Genomic DNA, 20,532 nt, shown 5'->3' on the forward strand with positions numbered 1-20,532 from the left:
GCGGTAAATTTTGCTCCAGCATGCATTACTCATATTTAATGGAAAAATAATTTATAGTGCATGTTAAGTTTTTATTTAGCAAATTGGCTTCATTTGTAGCGTAGTAGATTTGGCGTTTGATGGCGACACAGTGATTGCATACGAGGGGAATTCTGTTGAAATGTGTTCATGCATATGGTCAAATATATTTTGCACATCAGAAGAGGTGTGTGCTAGTTAACGTGGCACATCAACTGCAAATAAGGCGATGTGTGGTTTATGCGACAGAAGGTCTGTGGTTACTGTTTTCAGAGTAACTTTCAGAGTTTCCCTCTCCGTGGTGGTGACTGGCGCATGCCAGTTTCAAGCCTGTGGTAAAACCGTTTGCCATCTTCCTTTCATTGGCACGAATGATTTTTATACAGCAGCCATTTCCTTTAGACACATATCAGATGAAATCTCTCCAACGACAAAGGATCTTGTTGTTTTACTGAGACAATGTCTGCATGAGAAGATTGTTGTCTTGACTGAATTACAAAACTGTCGGTGTAAGATCAGTAACTGTTTCAATATATTGTTAAAACAAAGGTTATGTCTACAGCCATTAAATGCTCAAACCTGATTAGGATTTAATGCTTTCTATCATTAAAGACACCACTCTCAACAATAAACTGATTTCAGCTGAAGAATGCATGAAAAAATTACAGTTAATTTAGATCTGTTTACATAATTGAATCACAATTTCCTTGTTTATCACTGTGAAGCTACTTTGTATTATAAAGAGCTTTATATAAATAAAGGCTGAGTTGTTTTGACTATCATCATTATTACACTGATCAGAATAGATGGTTGAATATAGATGCAGGCCATGTGATGTCGTCACATAATGTTTTTAATAGGACACTAGATGGCACTATTTCAGTGTTTTATATTTTATTCTACATATTTTAAATGTATCCTTTTTTTGGCCTAATGCACAAAATCAGCATTTGCATTTCTCTCTTGAAACTGCAAGAGTGATGTGTAGAGTATTGAAGACCGCACTCCATTCAACAGATGACAGCAACATCTGACCTGTTGCCCATGATATCATCTGTCCCGAGTTTGTGTTGAACGCACTCATTTAAATTTCAGATGCTCCACTCACTTGTTTCTCTTATTTCTGTGTGCAGACAGAAAGTGACTGTACATTCATTAATACTTAATTAACTCTAATTCAGTCTTAACACTATGTGTGAGTGCAAGTGGGCAGTGCTACAAGAAGACCATCAATAAAGCTGCTTTTTGATTGTAGATGGAAGAATCCAGTTTGTCTTGTTGCAGCACTGGAATTGACTGTAGATGCTAAACACTAATGACCATCCATTGATTACTGATGGAGAACTGTGGGACTTTTTTTAGCCTTAAATTTTAGGCTAAAATCCATCCACCCATCCATCCATACATCCATCCATCCATCTGTATAAATGTATATATACCGTATATGTATGTTAGATAAAATAAATACAATACAATTTCTCACCTTAGTCTAATCCACACAATGTCAGGACTTTTTAATATGTTTTAAAGAACCCTGAGCTTTAACCCTGTTATCTAATTGAAACAAATTGTGACTCATTAGATGAGCATGTGATGGCAGTAGCACTTTTTCACAGATTACATTATCTTCTGTGACTAAAACAGTTTGAGGTACATTCCTCGATCTTTAACACAAAAGGCTTTTTGAGATATAAATATCTGAGCTATGCCATGGTGAGTGAGCGGTCAGAGAATGGATTTTTCTTCTAAGTGGACTTGAGAAAGAACAGTTATATTTTGTATATGCACTTATGTTTCAGTGCAAGGAAACATGAGATTGAATGAAGTAATTTAATAAAGCGTGGTTTTTTTAAACAAGACAACACAAAGGAGTGGAAGCATGGAAGATCAAGACTTAACACTGGGGAAGTCCATTTCTGGTCATAAGATGGTCTTATAATTGCACGATTAAATATATATGAGGATGCAAATAAGTATGTTGTGTGGTGGATTGGGTTTGTGTGGAGCTCATGCTGTGGGGTGATGGTCAGGAATAATAGACTGATGTAGTCACTGACTGCACCGTAGCAGGTGGCAGATGCTTTGCTCTGGCTGTGACATAAATGATTCAATACTTTGAGTGTAGTTTGCTCCCAGTTGCCATATACCCATTTGCAAATAATGCATGTGTTATTTAGTATGATTGAATGACTTTTGCCATAGACACATGATAAATTAAAAAGACATGATTTCATAAATGTATGTTTGAATTAAACAGAATAACAAATGTGAAAATAGTGGAGCTTGATTTTACTTATTTACTTTTGATGTACTGCCATTCGAAAGTGCAAAAAGACTGCATTTATTAGATTACATAGTAAAGGTGATAAAAAAAATAAATAATAATATATATATATATATATATATATATATATATATATATATATATATATATATATATATATATATATATATATATATATATATATATATATATATTACAATTTAAAATAACTATTTTGTTTTTGATGTTATGTAATTTATTCCTGGGGTGCAATGCTGAATTTTAGCATCATTACTTCTGTCTTCAGTGTCACATGCTCCTTCATGGATTATTCGAATATGCTGATTTGTTGCTCAAGAAACGTTTCTATTATTATCAATGTTGAAAACATTTGTGCTGCTGCATAATAAATTCTCTAAGCTAAATTACGGTTCAAAGTTTAATACTAGCATAAGTTTTAGTCTTTTGTTCAGATCATTAATTCAAAACAATATAGTGATTCTTGCCTCATTAAACACGCGTAATAATATTTAATTAATAAATTGCACACAGTAAGACCAGAAACATGTATTAACATCTTTTTATGCATCATTGTAAAGACAGAAAAATCACTTTCTGTTTGCTTTGTTTCTTACTTAGACATGCAAACACATTCAAACCCAGATTAACTGTGTCATGTCATGAGTCCTTTGTTGTATAGCATCCTGGACTGCATCGAATCTGATTATTTGTTAGGCCATGCCTGCAGTAGGGTGTCTGCGGTGCTTGTAGAGGAGGCCTGGTGGAGTTCAAGCTGTGTAGCACGAGTACTGACCCCCACCCTCCCATATAAATCAGGATAACACCAGCTGTCCGGTGACATCACAGCCCCCCGCATGCTGATTGGCCGATCAGTGCCATAGCCGGTTAGTATGGCTGCAGCTGTGGGATGCTGCTAGAACTAGAACAGACCTGAACAGAGCATCCAGACCAGCACGACTCCCCAGCCCCACCAACAACCGGAAGTCTCAGGGCTCCTAAAAACTGCCCTCGATTAGCAGCCCATCCACAGCGGAGGAGAGAGAGAGGGAGCGAGAGAGAGAGAGACAACAGGAGGAGGGGGAGGTTTCATCCTCCAGCACTCAGTCGCGCTGTGTTTTCACACGGAAAGCTCCTCCTGCTGCTCTGTTCTGCTTCCCGGAGGAAATAAAGGATAGCTGATCTGGTTTTCCTCCCTGGATGACACTTGCGCACTTTCACACATGAAGGACACAAAGAAACAAATGCAGGGCGCACAATGGCTCACTTTAAGGACGTAGCCATGAAAAAGACCACGTCTCTGAATCTGGTGACGGGATTCTTTCAGTATCTCCGTGGTAAGTGGGACATCGATGTCTCCTCTCATCCTATGGAGTGTGGGAGCCTATAGCTCAGATTTACATGTAGTCTGTGCTCCACTGAATGTAGGTGAAACAGATGCATGATCCAGATATGCAGTGACACGTCTCTGGGTCATATGGCTCACTAGACATTATTGGCCAGCTGAGGTCTTCCTCATCTTCCTCCTCGGGAGAGGTAATCACCGTGTTGGCACGGGTCACGGCTGCACACGAGTGCTGATGCAAACCTCTTTACAGCTGCGCATGTTGGATTATGACGGCTGCGGTGTGCTTAAGGATGCACTGGCATGCCATGTGTGCTACAGTACAGTAAAGGATGCTTCCAAAACATGCCCCGTGCATTGCATTATTAATGCATGCAACCGTAGGATGCTGTCTGTTGTGAAAATTTGCTGGTCTGTCTCAGCCCATCATGCATAAATATGTCTGGTGGGTGTTTGTTGGTGACCTGAATGACCTTATCTGTGTCTAAAAATGCTCTGCTGGATTTGTCTATTGTGTTAACAGACAAACTTCCATTCCTGCTGTTTGTGAAGTCAATCATCTCTATTAATATTCCTCATACTTAGGATTGGTGATTTATACAGTACTAAAGAGTTACAGTATTAAACTTTTTTCACCTTGCAAACAATTAAAAAATCGGTAGAATGTTACATAAACTTGGGTTGACGCCACATAGCAGCACGCACAACACCATGCTAGCTATGACATAGCAATGCAAATCCATAGTTACACCCTGGCAACCGCTCAGAACATCCTAACTGCATAGCAAAGCTTTAACAACCACCCTGTGGCTTTTGCATTTCTTGCATCTCCTTGAGAGCTTGTGGTTTGCGCATACATGCTAATGTTGAGCATATCTGCCTGTGTCTGTGTAAAATCTGCATTTATGTTATTTATGCTGAGTATATGTAATAATGGGAATATTGGCACATGTTTCTGATGTTTTTGCTCATGCCACGTGTGGACTCTCAGCCCTCCTGTGCTGGTGAATATCTCCTCTCTAGCTCTCTAGACTTATAATGAAAATGCACAGTATTCAATGTTAATCCTCACAAATATAAGAAAATAGCGAGACGAGTCATGATGACTGTGAGTAGGGTGAAGAAGACAGGAAAGCGTAATATCTGATTGGATATTGAAGAGTAAATCATATCTGCTCACTTATGTGGTTATTGTGTTTCTGTCTTTTGCAGATGAACAAGAGGCAGTGCAGAAAAGAACTTTCACAAAGTGGATTAATTCACACTTGGCCAAGGTAAGATGTTTTACAGTTTATTTCAGCTGAATCCCACAACATTTAGCTTGTAGTACTATTTACACTGGATTACAGTACAACAAAAACACTTTTGGACACTTTAAAAAATGCTATGTAATGGCATTATATAACAAAATATCATGCGTCTTTTGTGCTGAAATATTGAACAAATGTTGCTTTCATTTTTCTGAGCAGTTTTTTGCAATGAGTTTTTATCAACTTTATCCAGCTGATCTCATTTTGATGAGTCATTTATTTTTACTTGGTGTTACTGTGGCATAAACCTGTACACATTCACTTGTTGAGCTTTTGCCAAACTATAATGCCAGACTAAAATATGTGAAATCGAGTTCAACATGTTGAAATATGACCTTACATACAACATTTAGATACAACCTTTAATTGCATCTAAATGTTGGAGGACTCGTCTGCATTAGCTCAAAAACCTCCAGTGATTTATGAAAGGGCATACTGACGTGCAAAACAACATTTTTACTTCATATTTGTTAACACTGCAATTGTAACTTAAGTAACATAATTTTATTGACATTAGTAACTCTAATCAAATTATATGCATACAATTAAAATGTAAATCATTACATTACTGCTTTACCAGGAAAAGTCATTAGAATACAGTAATGCGTTAAAATACAGTAGTGCATTAAAATTATCAAAGGTTCTTGAACTGAACACTGAAGTAATGGCTACTAAAAACTCAGCTTTTCAATCAATGGAATAAATGGCATTTTTAATTATATTAAAATAGAAATCAACTATTTAAAATTGTAATAATATTTCATAATGTTACAGTTTTACTGTATTTTTTTGATTAAATAAATGCAGCTTTGGTGATTTTTCTCAAAAACAATCATGTAAAACATAGCAAACTTGTATTTGCTTAAAAATTATGCAAATTATATCTTTCTTCAAAATAAACTACTTTTTTATGCAACGACATTTAGACACTTTATAAATGTTGCTTAAGTGCTTTTTTTGCTGAGGTACATCATGATAGACAATCACTAACTGAGTATATAATGCTAGATTGTTGGTGTTACTCTGAGGAAACACACCAGCGTTGTCTTATGCACTAATGTCTGTGTTACTGTTCTCCTGTCTTCCTGACCCATCATCCGTGAACAGTGAATGGTCCGTGTGATTTGCTTTGTAGCCTAATGTCATAATTACTCTAAAGGGCAAATGTCTGTGAAACCAAGTAAAACTCCAATGATTAAAGACTAATCGTTGTGCAGGACAGTAAACAGTGAGTGAGGGGGCGTAATGCTATAATACTCTAATAAAAACCATGAAGAGCGCTGTTTGTGCTGTGTGCTGTAGGAATGAGTGCTGTGTTGTGATTGCGGCCCACTGCCATGGTCGAGATGAGTGGGGATCTTCTGTTAGATCTTGTTAGATCTTGTTGTGGGATGAGAATTAAAAAAAAACCTGAAAATGTGTTCTGAATTTATAAAAATGATGTTGTGGCAAAAGGCAATGGCAATTTGTTTAAAATTGACATAAGTCATAATTATGATGAAAACATTGACATTATGAGATGATTATAAAAAAAGCAATTACATAATTATGTACCTAATTATAGCTTAAAAGGAAAATATATATATAAATAATTACAATCAGTTATGCCACGTTAAGCATTTTCCTTTTAGGATCTCAAAAAGTTTAACTTAACACTGTTAAAATGTATGAAACTTTTTACTGAAATAACCACAATCTTAACAACTGCACTAAAATAAGAGCAGGATGCATGAAATTGGGTTTAGTTACTACTACAGTTATGTCCTTTCAGAATCATCACTGGCCGGTAGGAATAAAAGTTTCTCAATTTCTTCACTTTAAAATGATGAGGAGCAGCATATTTTAGTGATATAAAAGGGAAAAGGTCTATGCTTTGCAATGTAGTAAGGAAAATTAGACAGCAGACACATCAGCATATTGTGGTGTCATTTGTCAACTGCATGACAGATCATTATAAGTAAGAATAATTGTCTTGTCATGCTATATATATTAAAACAATTCTGATACGTTCTTTCCATTTCCTTTCTCATACTCTGATGATATGAAATAATACAATTTAAAAAAAATATTTAATACATCATTCATTCTTCTATCTGAAGACCTGATCCATTGTGGATAAGCAACCCAATTAATTTACTAAATGTAGTGTGTTGTTCGTCTGTTAACCTAAAGATCAGCTTCATTTAGCAAAGCAATCATTTCAGGGACATGGAACCAGAGGCCTGGGGTTTTATCTAATAATTCTGACTTTTTATCTCATAATTTTGAGTCATAATATAAAATACTTTTATACTGTATATTTTGGGATGCACTTTAGACTTCAGAAAGGTTGAAGATGAACATTTTAGTTTAATTTGACATTTCCACAAATGCTGACTTTTTATATCGGAAATTAAACTTTTTTATGTTACAATTATATATATCATAATTTTGACTTAATTTCTTAATTATGACACAAGTCATATGAAAATTCTTTTATATATACTGGAATATAATTATGCCTTCAGAAAGTTTTTACTTATGTCATTAATATTAACTTTTTATCCCTCTATTGACTTTTTATGTCACATTTATGATTTTATATCTCATAATTTAGATTTATCTCATAAGACAGTGTTTTTTTATGTGGCTTTCATATATTTTTCATATATATTTATGCATTTGTCTGTGTGTGGATGTATTTAAGTCATATATATGATCTTTGTGTCTTGTGCTAAAGTAGCAGCAGGGCAGAGTTTATGTCTGACAGGTGAAAGTGCTTTGACTGAACTGAGACTTTCTGTAAGATTATCGGTCTTATTACGTTAAGTTGACTGTTTTTGGGATATATAGATCCCCTGTAACCATTTCTTACATTATGTGGAAATGCAGATTGAATCCCTGTCCATGGAGACAAGGGTAATTCTGGGAAGTTTTGGACACTGTAGGTATGTGCAGATGGCCGTCGAGAGGGGCTAGAACAATTCTCAGTGGGAAGAAACATGTTTCGCTCCTGAGGTCTTCGAAGTGTGTGTCCGCTGATTTCAGATACTGTGATTAAGAGTCAGCAACAGAATATTCAAGATGCAATCATTCAGAACCTGGTCAGCATTATATGATGCACTTTACATTTTGAAAAAGCGATTAATTTGGAAAAAGGAGTTAATTTCCATTAACAGCATTTGCAACCCTTTTTACTGTCATAATTTGTCTTATTTCTGAGTGAAGCTGTATAAATACAAATAATATTTTAGTAATAATCAGTTGTTTACAAATTCAGAATAACTTTATGATCATCCTCTACACTGTACACTAGAGTACATTTTACAAGAAAATACTATTTGAAGAAACCCAGTGATTTCTGGACTTATTTTGTTAACCTGAATCTGAAAATGTGCATAAGAGTAAACAATGTTCCTTAGAAAAAAGTGTGCATTTGCTAATGCAGTGAAAAGAAGAAACAGTTTTTGGGCCAGGTCTAAAAACATGCATTTAAATAAATAGAAAGAGAAAGCATTTGAAAAACTGAAGGAAGTCACTATACTTTTATGTATGTGGTAAGAAAATGCTTTAATAGCACATAGTAAATGATGACATCAGCTGTTCATTGTTAAAGTCACGTGGTTTTGTATAATGACCCACATGCTGAAGTGGAGCTGTTGTGAGTGTTGCTCCTCCCACTCGCCTCATTATGCGTGATTAGTTGCTTTGGCGATGGGGCACTTTGCAGCACACAAAGAGAGGATAATCTGACACAAATGGTGGGTTTAAGTATTCCAGTCAGCACAGATTGCACTGAGGCATCTTTTGTTCCACACAATCTGCTGCAAAACAAGAAAGTTTGAAGAATCTGAATAAGTGCAAAGCCTTTGGTTCCACTGCAGTGAAGCAGCATCCGTACAGAAAGCACACGCTCAATGCATACTAACTGATCTGCAGAATATGCTTCGTAAAGCTTCATGAGTCTGCAGATGCTGTCTGTGTGTGTGCTGCTCGGCCTGTCTGTCCAGCTATCTTGTGTTGTTTTATTGAATATTTTTGCATTTGTTCCATAGAAATAAATCGAATGTCTAGCTTCCTTTATTTTTTAGTCTTATCAATAGTCAGCATGACCAAAGTTAATGTTTTGCACTTCACTTATGAAGCTTTTGCGTGATGGAAAGTTTTGTCTATTTTGGTTTGACCTCTGACACATCTGTTATCTTTTCCTATTGTGTCCATTTCCCTTTAAAAATTTAAAGTGCCTTTACACTCTTTTTGGTGTTTGTACGTTAGCAACTGAGCTGAGATTTTAATAATAGACCCAGACCTGCATCATGTACTGAATTCTAGTCCTCACAAACATGGTACAGTAGCTTTTTAATGATGCAAGTGTCAGATTGTAGTACTATTTGTAATATTTTTTATTCTTTTTTTATATATATTTATTATGCTCAGCCAGACTGCATTTATTTGATTGAAAATATGGAATAATTGTAGCATTGGAAAATATTTTTTTATTTTTTATTTTAATATATTTTAAAATGCAATTTATTCCAGTGAAGTAAAGCTGAAGTGTCAGCATTATCACTCGAGTCTTCAGTGTAACATGCTTTTTAAGTATATGTTTTTTAATATCATGCTATTAGGCTATTAGACATAACATCTGCTGTAAACATAGTGAGGACTTGTTATACTACATGTATCCCAAACCATGAAAGATCATTTCCTGTGCCAGAAACTTAAAATCCTCTGGGAATGAAGAGAGAGGAATTTCTGATGACCTAAAAGCATTTCAATGCATTTCTTCAGAAGATGATCTAAATCGACTTATAAGGTAGAATAAGAATGAAGTAGAATGAGAATAATAAAAGCGAAAGACATTAGTGCAGAAGCATTCAACACATTTGCAATCAAAGCACCATAAGTGTTCATTAAGTCCACCGTTCATGTATTCCTCTTCTTTTTGTCCTTTTCCAGCACAAACCTCCTTTTGAAGTCAACGACCTCTTTGAGGACATCAAGGATGGGGTGAAACTGCTGGCTCTGTTAGAAGTGCTGTCTGGACAGAGATTAGTAAGTGTTTCTGTGATGCAATAAACCTCTGCATTGAGCGCAGAAGCTGGTGGGACAGAGTCTGTTTCATGCCAAGATGATGGGCTTGATAGAGTCCTTCCTTTCATTTTTACTCCTGATAAACACCTCATATTTCCCCGCAGCCATGCGAACAGAACCGCCAGCTCAAAAGGATCCACTGGGTGTCCAACATCGGCACAGCTCTTAAGTTCCTGGAGGGAAGGAAGGTGAGCTGCTCATCTGTCTCAGTTACATGGGGATATTCTGTGTAACACTCCCTGCTGGGTCATTCCTGTTCTGCAGTACCTTTCTAGCTTTTAAAATTAATATGATTGCGCTATAATTTCAGGAAGTCTTTCTAGGAAAGGATATAGCAGGCTGTCAGAAATATGCTATGTTAAAGATCAGACAAGGACAAGAAATGAACAGGATGGAAATGAGGGCTAAAGTTAATAATTGAGGGTGTCAACTTAAAAAAATAACTTTTTTTCTATTAAAAAAAAAAGAGTTAAACTGATTTGTGCAATTTGATCAAGTATGATAGATGTTTTTAGAGTGACAGCTCGAAGAATTCATTAAATGAATTGATGAAGCTTCCTTTAGTTTTTCCACCAAACGTGATGTCACTTCCGTGTCATTAAAGCTGCGTTTAGAAATAGGGATTTTTATGGACTTGATATGGAAGAAAAACATATAAATTGATCACCAATATTAAAAGGATATTGTTTTTATATTTAATAGATATTTTATAAAAAAAAAAATAGATGATATATTAATTATATATATTAAAATAAATTATGTACAAATATTTCAGATAAAAGAAAAACTGACTTCAGTTATAAAAAAAATGAATGTTTTATGCTTAAAGGTGAATTAAAAAATAAAGTAGAAGTTATATGTGAAAAATTATTACAATTTAAAATAACTGTTTTGTTTGAATATATTTTAAAATTTATATTGTACTGTAATCAAATTCCTAAATTATTGAAAAGTGTTCTGCTGCTTAATATTTTTGTGGAAACCATGATACATATTTTTTTTCTTAGGAATATTTGATGAATAGAAAGCTGCTTTTATTTAAAATAGAAATCTTTTGTAACATTAGAAATGCCTTTACTGTCCCTTTTGATCAATTTATTGCATCCCTGCTAAATAAAAGTATTATTTCACCACCCTCTATTATTATTATTTTTTTACTGATGCTGAATGAACTGAACAGAGTGATCCAGCCGTATCTGTAGTCTTATCTGATCATTGAATATGTTCATTTGTCCCAGTCTGGCATCCGTCGTCATTCTTCATTTCTAACTGTGTGTTCTCTCTTAACATGTCTTGTCTCAGTCTGTGTACCGAGGTTCTCCGGTCAGTACTTCTCCTAGTCACAGTTCTCACAAACACCTCCTCTTGTTACGCATATCTGCTTTTTGATGATGCGTACCATATTCAGTGAAAACTCCATTATTTGCTGATCTCTGCTGTAGCTGCTACTGGCTGAAAGAGCCGCACTTATTTTTAGAAAGTTTGTTTTTTCTACAGCATCTCTTATGATGTCCGTGACTGGCTGACCATGAGCAAATTGCTTTTTTCTATTCACTCACATGTTCCTCATATACTCGGTACATTCATATTTGCTTATTCACTAAGAAGTGAATATGTCTGGCTACTGATTTTTATTCCAGTCGGCGTTAAGTTAAAATAAACCCTGTTTGTTTTCTTAATGCACGTTCCTGGTGTTATTCTGCACGATTCCTAGTGCTGGTTCAGACTGGCTTGTTTGCACTGACCTCAGATCTGTGGATAATGTCTGTTACATTCATATTTTCAAATGATTTAGACTTTCTAACATGAGAAATATTTATTTTCCAGATCAAATTAGTCAATATCAATGCCACTGACATTGCTGATGGACGGCCGTCCATCGTATTGGGGCTGATATGGACCATTATCCTCTATTTCCAGGTAATGTTTGCCAATTATGATGGTAGGATCTGGAAAACTGTAATAGGTCTGTGTGTATCTGGGTTGTGAGGATCTGTCCCTGGAACTTTTACAGATTGAGGAGTTGACCAGTAATCTTCCAGCGCTTCAGGCTTTATCCAGCAGTGCGTCTTCGGTGGACAGCATGGCCAGCTCGGAGACGGGAAGCCCACCTATGAAACGCAAAGTGATGACAAAGTTTCAGGGCAATGCCAAAAAAGCCCTGCTCAGATGGGTCCAGAGCACAGCAACCAAGTAAATACAAGCTCTATTGAGGGTTTAAATGTATCATTTGAAATGGATATGTCAACCAATAAGAACTGTGTATAGAAACTGGCCTAATCTTCTAATGAGATGCTATTTCTTCTCTGGAGGCGTCTTGGGATTGAAGTTAAAGACTTTGGTCCTAGTTGGCGCAGTGGTGTGGCTTTCCATTCTGTTATTCATGCCATTCGGCCAAACCTTGTGGACATGGACGTTGTGAGAAAAAGAAGTAATCGGGAGAACCTTGAAGAGGCCTTCAGCGTGGCAGAGAACGAACTGGGAATACCACGTTTACTAGATCCTGAAGGTAAGGATACGGCTTATTTTACTTTTTAATTTCCCTTGAGGTAAGCGATGTCGACTTAATGTCGACTTACAAAATTGTGTAAACATGGTCTTTGAAAATAGTTCTTTGAGAATTACATGTTTTTTAGATATGTGCAAAGTTAATATAATGATATTCTTTTAAATGACCTTTGCTTTCAACACAGGTACCATGCTATAATACATTTAAAGCATAAAAACATTCTTGAAATAAAGCCAACATTATATAAAAAAGCTGGCTGCCAAGGCAACATTACTCTTTTTTTATTTCATTTAACTTGATGTAGTACATTAACTAAAACTTAAACTAAAATGTATAAAAAAAATATAGACACGTATATAGAAAATATAAAAACCAAAACTAATTTACAGTAAAATAAAAATAAAAATTGAAATAATATAATAACTATAGTAAAAGTATTGTGTATGGTTTAACCACCTAATACCATGAATATATCGCCAGTCCTAATATTGTGTTCTTAATAATGTAGATTCTGTCAATGATCTGTTGTGCTTTTGTAGAGCCACTCATTTGGTTCAAGTCTGATTTGAATAGACACTTCTTAATTATACTAGAGATCCATCATTATCAAGCCTCATTATAGACAGACGCTGTTATAGTTTGTAGGTCAAGCATGTCATCAGTCTAGATCAGACAGAGAGTAGCATGACATCATGGTGTGATCTGGAAGAAGCCCTTTGAAGAGGCTATAAAAAGCCTCATTTGGCTCTTCGGGTCAGTGGATCATCTAATGTGACAGTCACCTGATGATGCACTGTAAAACTCAAACAAAAACTAAATGCATGCATAGATGCATACATAAATAGTGCAAAGGATTTAAAATTTTGTGGTTCAAATCTACAACTTTGTTTTATTGCAGATGTGGATGTGGACAAGCCTGATGAGAAATCCATAATGACATACGTAGCTCAGTTCCTGAAGCACTATCCAGATCCCCACCAGTCTGAGACAGATGGACAGCAAGAGGAGGTACGCTTTAGTGCTTATGCTCTTGTATAAGCTAAAAATACACTAGCCGCTTGCTGTTGTTATTTACTGCAGTCCCTGCTGTAGTGCTTCCTCATCAGTCACTAACATTACTGTAGTCCATCACGATGTGGGATCCATTCAAGAATCATTTTACTCTAGAATCACGCCCATGGTGCATTGCTATGTGTGCTCACTCTGTCTCTCTGTATGTATCACTCGCCATACGCATTCGTAGCTGGTTCGTTCCATTCCTACATTCGCTCTCTCTATCCCAGCTCTACAGGTAAGAGTCGATTATGTCTCGTCTGCATGAGGTTCATTTAGTGCATGGGACCTTCTCAAGAAACGATGCCATATGTGCTAGAAAAGTTTCGGAAACATTATTACAACATAGTTACTTTAACTTAGTAAATTGCAGAAACATGCATATGCTTATCATAAAATATAATGGATAAATATAATGAGTATTTATCAATAAATAACATTTCATAATTGAAAATAATATTAATATCTAATGATTGTGCTCATTCAAAACCGATTTTGTCCAAAAAGGATTTGGGGTTAAAGATCTGTGCAAAAATAAAGAAGTTTTAGTCGCAAAGCATAATTGCACACACATTGTTTACTTCTTAAAATGTATTTTTCCTTAAATGCAATGAAAGTGCATGAACAACAAATATTTTTATTTATACATATTGATATTTACATAAAGGCAGTGAAGCATAATTTTTTGTTTTTAAAAAAAAAGTTGTGGTAGATCTTTTTAATAAAAACAAACTATTTAAAAATGTTGTTTAGCAGTATACACTTAACTAAACTAAAATCTAGTTAATTATATGATTATTTGTTTCTAAAGACAGTTGTAACACAAATGTCACTGTTTGCTGAGAATGGCCTGGCGGCGGTGGATACTCTCTGCTTGTTTCCTCTCTTTCTCTGGCTTTGATCTTGCTAACGTCTTGACTGTGTTGTGTTTGCATCTCTTGATGTGCCTTTGCTTTCCTGGACAGTATGATCCACAAGATATAGAGCTAATGCTTGAGGTATGTGTATATTAATACATAGGGCCATAACAGCTCTGTATTATGTGTAACAAACTACAAAATAGTGGAGATCTTCTTTATTCTTTGGAATTGTTTCACACTGCTGTGTTACCTGCTCTGGGTTCTTGTTATAAGGGTTTCTTGCTGAATACCTGCTAAGCGAGTGATAAATCTTTGTTTCTTTCTGTCTGATGTGCACAGCGAGAGGAACGCAAGGTGCTGAGGGAGGTGAAGGTCTGGCTGGATCAGCTAGAGAGAGATATACTGCGTGCACAGGGATCTGAAGAGAGTCTCACCGACAAATATCAGGTGAATCATGATCTTTAGGCTGCTTTTAAGATTGCAATATGCAAATTAGCTCTGTTATGATTGGCTAAACTTTTCGCATTTGAAATGAAATGAGATATGAGTTGTGAGTTTGCTATCAGGTCAGATGTAATGATTTCTCCTCAAACCTTCTTCTTTGACTGCAGGCTTTTAAGAGTTACCGTGTGCAGTATGAGATGAGAAAGAAACATATCGAGTCTCTCCTGCAGCCGGTGCACAAGGATGGCAAACTGTCCGTAGACCAGGCTGTGGTCAAACAGGCCTGGGATCACGTGTCTGTCAGGGTGCGTGATTGTATATTTGATTATGTTTGAAAATAGTTTTTACTTCTAGTCTAATAGTTTTAGTTCTACTCTGAACTGTTACTGCTGTGCTTCTCTAGCTGTCATTAGCTTTAATGAAGTGTGAATTGAAGCGTAGAACATAGATACAGGCTTCATTACTGAGGAAATAGGACAGACACACAGAGAATGTTTTGTTTAATAGAACAGAGGAGTCCACAGAGCGGACACTGCAATCTGGCCAGACACTTGACAGCTTGAAGGGTCCTCACAGACAGCAAACAGCTTTCAAAGCAAATCTCTCCTTTTGATATTTGCGATGCTTTTGTGCGGCTTGCACAGCTCTTAGACTGGCACATCCATCTGGATAAGTCTTTGCCGGGACCTCTGGGAGTGATCGGAGCCTGGCTGCATCGGGCAGAACTTTCCCTGAGAGAGGACATTCCCATTCAACAGGCCCACGAAGAGACGGCCAACATCATCCACAGAAAACTGGAACAGCACAAGGTAGGTGCAAGAACTTTTTTTCCCTTTCTTAAGGGAATTGCTCTGATCAGTGTGCTGCTCAAATTAAAAACAATGTCTGTGCAGGAGGTTTTGAAGAATTTGGAAGGTCACCGACAGACATTTCAACAGATTCACAGAGACCGATCGGTAAACGGCGTCCCGGTTCCACCAGAGCAGCTTCAGGACATGGCAGAAAGGTTAAATCTGATGACCTTGAGTTTCATTTAACTGTTTAAAGGTGCCATGAAATTGCAACTGCAATGCATTTAATGTATGTTGTGTTATGTACAATCAAATACATAACAATGGCAATTTAGAGTATTAACTGCACTGTTGCTATAGACTTGAATAGATTACAAACTTAGTCATATTTAGAGCCATGAAATGACTTGAGACATGAAGCAACCATCCAGGGGTGCTTTCCCAACAACAACTATGGTCGCAAGTTCCGTCGTTACCAATAGTGTACAAATAGTGTAGAGTACAATAGTGGAACACCCTAGCAACACCCTAGCAACCACCCAAAACACTCCAGGCAACCACTTAGCAACACCCTAGCAACCACCAAGAACTCATCTGGCAACCACATAGCAACAACCTAGCAACCACCCAGAATGCCTAAAACAAACATACAGCAGCGCCCTAGCAACCATCCAGAGCTCCCCAGACAACCACATAGCAACACCCTAGCAACCACCCAAAACACTCCAGGCAACCACATAGCAACACTCTAGCAACCACCCAGAACTCCCCTGGCAACCACACAGCAACACCCTAGCAACCACCCAAAACACTCCAGGCAACCACATAGCAACACTCTAGCAACCACCCAGAACTCCCCTGGCAACCACACAGCAACACCCTAGCAACCACCCAAAACACTCCAGGTAACCACATAGCAACGTACTAGCAACCATCCAGAGCTCCCCAGACAACCACATAGCAACACCCTAGCAACCACCCAGAACTCCCCAGACATCCACATAGCAACGCACTAGCAACCACACAGAACACTCCAGGCAACCACATAGCAACGCCCTAGCAACCACCCAGATGTCCCCAGACATCCACATAGCAACACCCTAGCAACCACCCAGAACTCCCGAATAAGACCAGCAACATTTATTAATAGATTAAGATTTTAAATTGACATTATAGACTGTAATTATAGAAGCTCAAAATCCCAAATCCCATGAGTTACTGCTAGATTTACTAATATGTCATGTTTCCGCAGGTTTAATTACGTGTCCACCTCATCTCACGTCCATCTGATTAAGTTTGAGTTCTGGGAGTTGAAGTACCGTCTCATGGCGTTTCTCATGCTGGCCGAGTCAAAGCTCAAATCCTGGATCATTAAATACGGCCGGCGGGACTCAGTGGAGCTTCTTCTGCAAAATTATATTGTATGTCCTCCAGCGTATTTCATAAACTCTTAATCTGCTTTATAAAAACTGATTTATCTGACATGTTGTGAAACATCTTCCCATTACTGTCCTCTTTTACACACAGGCGTTCATCGAAGGCCATAAGTTCTTTGAGCAATATGAAACCACGTTCCAGACTCTGAAACAAGCTGCAGACTCCTACTTGAAATCTGGGGCTTCAGGTAAGATACATCGCACTTTAAAGCATTATTCCCCTGAGGCTGGAGATTCATGCAGCTTTTTATAATCGTTCCCTGGCAGCGTTTCTGAACTCTAGCAGCTGAAATGAGCCTACTGCTTTGTGATCAGGCAGCCTCATTCTGTCACACATCCTTGAAACCTTCATTAGTGCTGTGGAGTAATATTGTTCCTTAGAATATTATATCTGACACGCTCAGTCTGATGGTATTCTTTGACATATACTAAATATATTATGGGTGAATGCATCGAATGTATTGAATATATAGAATGGATGAATTTAAGAAATGAGGGATAAATAAAATATATGAATAAATTCACATAGAAAACAGTTATTTTAAATTATAACATTTCACAATATTACTGTGTCCTAATATATATTTTTGATTAAAGAAGTAGCATACGAGACATACCCCCCCCCCCCCCCAAAAAAAAGTTAAAGTAAATAAAATTTAAAAAAGAATAGATATAGCCTATTTTTATGCAAGATATAATTTCTTATGAAAATGGTAAGAAACATGAGCTGGATGTGTTATTGTTAGGTTTTAGGACTCAGTACAAAGGTGCCATGTGGAGTGCAGTAATGCTGTTTAACTGTTTCATATTCTAGGCAGTCAAATCCCCAAGAGAGGTGAGTTTAGAGGAACATAGTGACTGCCCTAGTAGAAAAGTAACATTTAAAATACATTTATTCCATTCTAAGTATAGTTCAAATGTGTTAACATATTTACTGACATATCGCAATTGAGACATATTGATTATTGATAAATATTAATTAAACTTTATTTCGAGTACTATTTGTGCACAATGCACATTTCTTAATATTAAGCCTAAAATGTATTTTAATGTCAATTTCAATGAGGCCTGTATGAATAATACCAGTCTTTAAATAAAAGATATTTAAAGTGCACTTAAAGTATAATTGCAATAGTTCCACTTTAGCACAACCAAATATACTTCATTATAACTTTAGCGTGACTTCAGCACAATTAAAGTACAATATTAGTTTTCCTAATTTAGCAGACTTTAACAGTTTAGTATACCAAAAGTACAATTGCAGGTTATTTTTAATAAGCACATATACATTCAAATCTATTTGTGTTATACTTAGCATGAAATAAATGTATTTCAAATACATTTTAGTATGTTTATTTTTCACAAGAGTGTTTAGATCACATGGTTGCTCTTGATTGATGTGTGGAACATCACAATACAGTGATTTCACGTCTGCTAACCCCTTCTGTCAGTTCTCTTAGCGTAGTCTAATCCACAACACTGGGACCTTCCTGACTCTAGGGATTGATTTGTGTGGAAATCAGACTGAGAAATGCATTTGTTTTTAGTGTGCGAGACTCTGTTATTCATAATGTGATTTGCCTTCAGCCGAGGAGGTAGAGGGGGTGAATAAGTTTCTGAGCGAGGCCACGGCGCAGTGGAAGAACCTGTCAGTGGAGGTGCGCAGCGTCCGCAGCATGCTGGAGGAAGTGATCTGCAACTGGGAGAAATACAGCAGCACAGTGGCCAGCCTGCAGGCCTGGCTGGAGGACGCCGAGAAGATGCTCAACCAGTCAGAGAGCGACAAACGGGTGCGTTGACCAGTTTGAGACGTTCAGATGAAATGCTGTTGAACCAAAACGGTTGTGTATGAACAGTGTGAATTCTTCTGCAGGAGTTTTTCCGGAATCTTCCACACTGGATTCAGCAGCACATGGACATGAATGATGCTGGAAACTTCCTGATTGAGACGTGCGATGAGACCGTGTCTCGAGAACTGAAACAGCAGTTGCTGCTTCTCAACGGCAGATGGAGAGAGCTGTTTGTCAAAGTCAAACATGTAAGACATGTGACTTATTCTACACTACACATCAAGCATTTTGTTTTTATCCCTCAAGTCAGGGGTTTCTTTCACCCAACACAGTCATAATTTTGTTTCCCTTACTGACAGTCTGTTGCATCTGTACCTTTTATGAAATGATGTCAGTATTCATATTGGTGTAAACATAATTCTGATGATATCTTGTTTCTTAGTATGCAAGAGCAGATGAAGTGGACAAACTGAGAAAAGATTATGACGATGGGATCGAAGCTTTAAAGGCATTTATTGACTCGTCCAACGAGAGGATGAACACTCCAGTTCAAGTTTCATTTCTGAACATACGGACATATCTACAAGATGTTGAGGTAATCAGAGTTCACAAAGCTGGTTCTCTGGAATACTTGATACTGATTGGTCAGTCGCAGCATAGACCACTTTTTTCACTTTCTTGAATTTCCACCAGTTTCGACCAGTTTACTTTATTGACTGACTTGACAGACTACCATTCAAATGTTTGGAGTTGAAACAATTGTTTTGACTTTTACATTTAGTCATTTAGCAGATGCTTTTATCCTAAAAAACGTAAAAATGATGACCATAGAAGCAATCAAAAAAAAGAAAAGAGCAATAATATGCAAGTGCTTGATAAGGTTTATTTTTATGTTTTTGAAATACTCCTCTTATGTGCATCAATGCTGCATTTTTAATCATTCAAAATATATAGTTAAAACAATAAAATTGTGAAGTACTATTTACATTTGAAGTAGTTTTCTTTTTTCTATTGACTACATTTTAAGGTGTAATTCATTCCTGTGATGCAAAGCTGAATTTTCTGTCTTTAGTGTCACGATCATTCAGAAATCATTCTAATATGCTGATTTGCTGCACAAGAATAATTTTTTATTATTATCAACGTTGAAAACAGTTGTGCTGCTTAATCTTTTTGTGGAATGCATGATAAATATTCATTATTTTCCTTATTTTTTTAATTAGAACAGCATTTTCAAAAACAGAAATCATTTGTAACATTATAAATGTAAATATTTCATGCATCCTTGTTGTTTAAATTAATTTCCTTAAAGAAAAATCTTGCAGACAACAAATTTTTGAATGGTAGTGTGCATACTGTAATATGTGAATTTATATAGTTATCCAAAAATATGATGTTTATTGATGCATCAGCTAGAGATTATATAAAACTCATTTCTCACAGGACATCAAGCACAAGGTGCCGTTCATGGAGGCGGCGTACAAGACGGCCACACGTAATGCGCAGCAGCTGACCAAAGACCTCACTGAGGAGGAGGTCGCTCAGATGCTGGCTACCATGACAAACATCAAGGATGAGCTCAGCAAGGTGCCTGTCCTGTATCTTCTCCCATGAACTGCCAC

The 20,532-nt window shown here is 36.7% G+C and overlaps 1 protein-coding gene across 5 annotated transcripts in view; it reads left to right on the plus strand.

Annotated features, from left to right (window-relative positions):
• Nucleotides 1–3,403: 3,403 nt before the first annotated feature.
• The window catches only part of LOC127976769 (nesprin-1), a 94,162-nt gene continuing 77,033 nt past the window's right edge, over nt 3,404–20,532 (plus strand). For 3 of the 5 annotated variants that reach the window (XM_052581418.1, XM_052581423.1, XM_052581419.1), the window contains exons 1-19: nt 3,405–3,636; nt 4,857–4,918; nt 9,893–9,988; nt 10,132–10,215; nt 11,855–11,947; nt 12,042–12,220; nt 12,340–12,536; nt 13,435–13,544; nt 14,555–14,587; nt 14,789–14,896; nt 15,061–15,198; nt 15,538–15,702; nt 15,787–15,899; nt 16,937–17,105; nt 17,212–17,308; nt 18,708–18,910; nt 18,994–19,158; nt 19,353–19,505; nt 20,354–20,497. In XM_052581418.1, the coding sequence (XP_052437378.1) occupies nt 3,558–3,636; nt 4,857–4,918; nt 9,893–9,988; nt 10,132–10,215; nt 11,855–11,947; nt 12,042–12,220; nt 12,340–12,536; nt 13,435–13,544; nt 14,555–14,587; nt 14,789–14,896; nt 15,061–15,198; nt 15,538–15,702; nt 15,787–15,899; nt 16,937–17,105; nt 17,212–17,308; nt 18,708–18,910; nt 18,994–19,158; nt 19,353–19,505; nt 20,354–20,497 (2,388 nt within the window). In that variant the 5' untranslated portion in view covers nt 3,405–3,557. Of the gene's footprint in view, nt 3,637–4,856; nt 4,919–9,892; nt 9,989–10,131; nt 10,216–11,854; nt 11,948–12,041; nt 12,221–12,339; nt 12,537–13,434; nt 13,545–14,554; nt 14,588–14,788; nt 14,897–15,060; nt 15,199–15,537; nt 15,703–15,786; nt 15,900–16,936; nt 17,106–17,211; nt 17,309–18,707; nt 18,911–18,993; nt 19,159–19,352; nt 19,506–20,353; nt 20,498–20,532 lie in introns of all 5 variants that reach the window. The other 2 variants (XM_052581421.1, XM_052581422.1) reach the window with 2 other exon arrangements.

The sequence above is a fragment of the Carassius gibelio genome, chromosome B17 (genome assembly GCF_023724105.1).
Source record: "Carassius gibelio isolate Cgi1373 ecotype wild population from Czech Republic chromosome B17, carGib1.2-hapl.c, whole genome shotgun sequence".
Taxonomy (NCBI): Eukaryota; Metazoa; Chordata; class Actinopteri; order Cypriniformes; family Cyprinidae; genus Carassius; species Carassius gibelio.